Genomic DNA, 5,243 nt, shown 5'->3' with positions numbered 1-5,243 from the left:
AGTACTTGCCAATCTGGTTGCAGTTAAGTATGTGTGCAGTCAGGATCAAATTGCCGATATTCATACCAAAGCCTTATCTAAATACAGGTTCCAGTTTCTGCAGTCCAAGCTTTCTCTTGGAATTCTTGATTCTTCCAAGTTTAGCTTAAGGTGTAAAGATGAAGATGTTATATCATAACTTGAGTTGGTTATTAGTTTGTTACTCATGTAATTAGTTTGGTATATGTGACTAGTTTAGATAGCTTAATGTGAATGATCAAAAGGCTATATATATGTAATTGTATTATTCACTTTTCAATTAATGAAAAATTACAGTTTTCTTAATTCTTAAGAAAACCATTTTCCCTTTCTTTCTCTCTCTCTTACAAGAACACAGAGTTTCTACATCTTCACCATTATTACGCAATGTTACAAAATAAACTTTGACACATGTAGAATTTCCCTAAATTTTGATGCGATTGAAAAATGAGAAGAAGAAAAAAAAAACAGACGTAATATATAATTATATATACACTCATCAGACGCAAAATCCCAATTCTTAGAATGGGAAGTGTTTTCCAATGCAAACAAACCCCTTTCCTTCCCAGCTCCAAATCTTAGAATGAGAGTTAAGATACTTAATTAAAAATTACTTTTAATTTAGTATAAACTTGCTATAGATGGGCATTCAGATTCACCACCTTCTCCACAACAATTCAATTTTCGTCTACCACATTACAGACTTAATTTACAATATAAGATGGCCAATCCAAATACAACTCCACCACCAACTTCAGCAGCAAAGCCGCCAAGTTACTCAACCCCACCACCACCGTCCCCGGGGGCAAAGCCTCCAAGTCACTCAACCCCACCGCCAACTCCATCAGCAAAACCACCAAGTCAATCAACCCCACCACCACCTCTGGCTGCGAAGCCACCACGTCCGTCAATCCCACCGCCACCTCCGTCAACAAAGCCGCCACGTCCATCAATCCCACCACCACCACCACCTCCGGCTGCGAAGCCACCACCTCCGTCAATCCCACCGCCACCTCCGTCAGCAAAGCCGCCACGTCCATCAATCCCACCACCACCACCCCCGGGGGCAAAACCTCCAAGCCCCTCAACCCCACCGCCACCACCATATCAACCATTTAGGCCACCGCCCCCACCTCATGTACATCCTCCGCCACCGCAGCTGCCACCACCATCCCCATCACCGGACAATAATCCCACCGTCATAGTCATTGTGTTCATCTCATTCGGTTCTGTTTTCTTCCTTGCATTCCTTGCAGTTTCCCTGCTTTGTTTCATCAAGAGGAGAAAGAAGAAGACAATCCAAGAAACCAACTTCATTCACATTGACAAACACCGGAAGATGAAGGAAGCAATTGTAGAAGGTCCCAACGGACCGCAAGCCGTGGTGTTGTCGGTCGAGGATGATGTCCACGTCGACGAGGAGATAAGGAAGAATGAGACAATTGCTCACGAGGGGTTGCATGGAGAAGTAAAGAGTTCAGATGTCCAGTCGGATACTGAAATCATTAACGTCGGCGAACATCGGAACGTGAAGGAAGACATAGAAGGTCCGCATGGATCGAAAGCTGTGGTGTTAACAGTCAAAGACGATGTTCATATCGATGAAATAATAAGGAAGAACGAGAAGGTTGGTAAAGGTTTGCATGGCAATGCAGAGGCAGTGAAAATTGATTAGCCTTCAACGAGTTCAAATATTGGTCAGCAGTAATAATCTTGTATGAACATTTGATGAAGTCGTGATTTAACTAATATAACTAATAAAAATTCATCAATAAAAACTGATATATGTATCTAAATGTGACTGTTCTTTTATAAGATGGATCGGTAAGATTATTTACATATGTCAAATGCGTTGTTTAATGTTATTAATTTGGGTGGACAAAACCCCATCTTCGCTTGCTCACGTTCTCAACAAGAACGCACTGCCTGCCCTCCACTGAAATAAAGGAAGCTATGGTTATGTGGGGTGACGACGATCTCTGCTACTTGTAGCGTCGTCTTTATGCAGTGCCCCTGTTGTATGTTTGCTGGTAGTTTGGTTGTTAGCCTTAGTATGAACAGATATAGTTTAATTAATTTTTATATTTCGGTGTGAACAAAGCTCACTCCTGAGACAGTTTCAATAATGGAAAGAGAGACGGAGTTTATATTATCCAGATAAGAAAATAGTTTTGAATGAAATCGTTGTTAAGGTTTGTCTACTGACTTTCCCGATATAAATGGGTTGGTAGCTAGAAGCTTGGTCGTTTCCTTAGGTCTATTCTGTTAGGACCATCTGCCCTTCTCACCTAGACAAACACGAGCACAAGAGATGTCAAATCCAGATTTGCATTCCCGTAAGTGGAGACTCGGTGGTGATATTATTTGATTTGAAGACTGTTGAGTTATTCATATCATAATGATGTCACTTACTACCATAACAATGTTACTCTCCCATATTTTTCATATTACATCTGTAGTTTATATCATATCTCTAATACCGGTAGAACCAACTTGTATTAGTGGGTCCTACTTATATTTGAAAGTTAATATAAATGTAGTATAAAAAATATGACAAAAAACATAACTCACTATATTGCTCAACACATTCAAAACTCAGAAGACTCCAAATATATTATTACAACATGATTACAAAATAAGTAATGTTAGAGAGACTACTTATTTATACAAGGATAATATAAGGGAGATCAAAATTTTAAACCAAATATGCAAACCAAATAATGTGTTACCAATTAAAAACAAGCACGTTAATACATTTAATTAATAATTCAATTATCTACAACTACACTATTTGGTTTAAAAAATTTGGCCTTCTTAACATTACTCTTATACAATATTAGGGTACTATTTTATGTAATCAAATGATACATTCATACAATCAAGAATAAATGAGATCAGGATAGTCCTCAGATTTCGAGGGCCATGTGCGAAAGTGAATTAGAGGCACCCAAAACTGCAAACTTAATTTTTTTTTATTTTCAGTTATACTTTCTATAAATTGTAATAGCAACAAAAATTATTACTACTCAACTGATGGAAAGTTGGATCATTGTTTTTTCTTAATTACTTAGAGGTCTAGGGTTCGAATTTTTATGTTATTTTTTTGTGGAATTTTTATATTATTTTTGTGGGAATTTATGCATTTAATAATAGTAAAGTAGAAATGATGGAGGAACCCATTCCCAAGCGCATATAGAGAAGCCTTACACTTGTGCTAACAGTTGATTTTGTTACTTTTTACACATATTGCTATATATACTAATATTCTTGTAAAATTGAAAAATCAAGGACCCTTCCAATTTTGGAGGTCTGTGCGGTGGCACCACTTGCACACCTTCAAAAGCCGACCTTGAATGAGATAAAGGGCTCGTTTGGATGTGCTTTTAAAATGGCTAAAAGCTCTTTTAGAGAATATTTTTCAGTTCCAAAAACACTTTAAGTGCTTTCTGCAAGAAGCATCAGTTATGTGCTTCTTTTGGGAAACACTTTTAAGTGTTTTTCTAGGATTTACTTACATTTTTACTAAGAATTGGTTCCAAAAACATTTTCACCAAAAACATTTTCAGTCATTTTAAAAATACATTCAAACGAGCTCAAATTCACTAATTAATGTAACATGTACACATCACTTCAACGTCAAAAAGTACCAAATGTAATATTTGGAAAGAAAAAAACAAAAGAATATATGACCCTGAGAAAGACTACCCCACAAAAGGAAAAAACGAAGCCAAATGTGGATGTTTATGCATTTAATAATGGTAAAGAAGAAATGATGGAGGCAAGCCTTGAACCCATTCCCAAGCGCATATTGAGAAGCCTTACACTTGTGCTCTCCGGATCCACTTTACTATTGTGGGGATATTAGGGATTCCCACGTCCTAATCGTTATCGTATATCGTGTGGCCAGTTTTCGTCAGGTATTATTTGTGTTTAATTTTAAATAAAAAAAAGGTCAAATAATTTCTGATCGCACGATATACGATGAAAGGCTAAGATATGAGGATCCCTAGGATCCCCACAATTTGGATCTGGATGGGATCCAACCCTCATTTCCAAGCGCATATAGAGAAGCCTCAGACCATCTCCAACCCTTGGCCTAAAACCTAAATTTTTTTAGTCCAAAAATTTAGGTTTTAACCTAGAAATAGCTTTTGTGTTCTAACCCTTCTGACCTAAAATTTTAGCCCCACAAAACCTTTTTATTTTAATTCGTGCCGATGACACCATTTTCGCTAATAGAAACTCATGCCAAACATAAAGCAACATCTTTCTCAAAGGTCCAATTACGACCTCTAATATGTTGTTTTGCCATCTTGAAAATTTTGGAAATGAGAAGAAATGGTAGAAAGAAAAAATGGAAGAATTGTAGGAGAAAAGTGAGTTTTGTGTGGGTGTTTGAACAAATACATAAGTATTTATAGAGTTTTTGGGTGAATTTTGAGTTAAATTTTTTTTAATTATTTTAGTTGTTAGATTTAAATTTGGGCCGTTAGATCTTTTTTTTTTTTTTTTACGGTTGGATTTAATTATATTCGATGTCAACCGTTAGATTCAATAAATTTAAAAAATTAAAATTAAACATTACATCAATTAAATATGAACTGTTGGATACCAACAACCCATTTGAATGTATGCCATTAGATTACATAAAAGAGTCGTTAGGCTTATCAATGAAATGGAGTAGGATTATCTCCCTTCCTCTCACATTCTCTTATTTTGTATTTCTCTTGCTATAAAAAATTAATAAGATGTTGATGTAGTTTAACCATGACCATTCAAATAGGAGAGGAGGAATGGAGAGAGAAAAAAAAAAGGGGAGAGAATCCTAGTCCCAATGAAATAGGCAAGTGGGGTATAAGCCCGTGTGGGTGGGTCCGCAAACTGCAGCACATGACCAATTTCTGGGCTAAATCCTGGCCGATTTCTAACTTTTTATTTTTATTTTTATTTATTTTTATTTATTTTTATTTATAGGTTTTAGGTTTTAGGCCCAAATTAGAACTAGGGTTGGATTGGAATGGAATTTGGGGGGGGGGGGGGGGGGGGGGGTGGGATTGAAGGGAAATTATAGATTTTAGGCTATGAGTTGGAGTTGGTCTTTTGATTTTATTATCTTTTACACGTATTGCTATATATACATATATTCTTGTAAAATTTAAAAATCGGGGACCTTTCCAATTTTGGGGGCCTGTACGGTCGCACTTGCACACCTTCAAAAGCCGGCC

The 5,243-nt window shown here is 36.7% G+C and overlaps 1 protein-coding gene across 1 annotated transcript; it reads left to right on the top strand.

Moving 5' to 3' along the window:
• The first annotated feature begins 739 nt into the window (after window positions 1-739).
• On the top strand, window positions 740-1,693 carry LOC137727542 (protein TRACHEARY ELEMENT DIFFERENTIATION-RELATED 7A-like). The gene has a single exon (XM_068466390.1). The coding sequence runs from the start codon at window positions 740-742 to the stop codon at window positions 1,691-1,693; it is 954 nt and encodes a 317-aa protein (XP_068322491.1).
• The last annotated feature ends 3,550 nt before the right edge of the window (window positions 1,694-5,243 follow it).

The sequence above is a fragment of the Pyrus communis genome, chromosome 3 (assembly GCF_963583255.1).
Source record: "Pyrus communis chromosome 3, drPyrComm1.1, whole genome shotgun sequence".
Classification (NCBI taxonomy): Eukaryota; Viridiplantae; Streptophyta; class Magnoliopsida; order Rosales; family Rosaceae; genus Pyrus; species Pyrus communis.
This window is presented reverse-complemented; position numbering and strand designations above follow the sequence as displayed.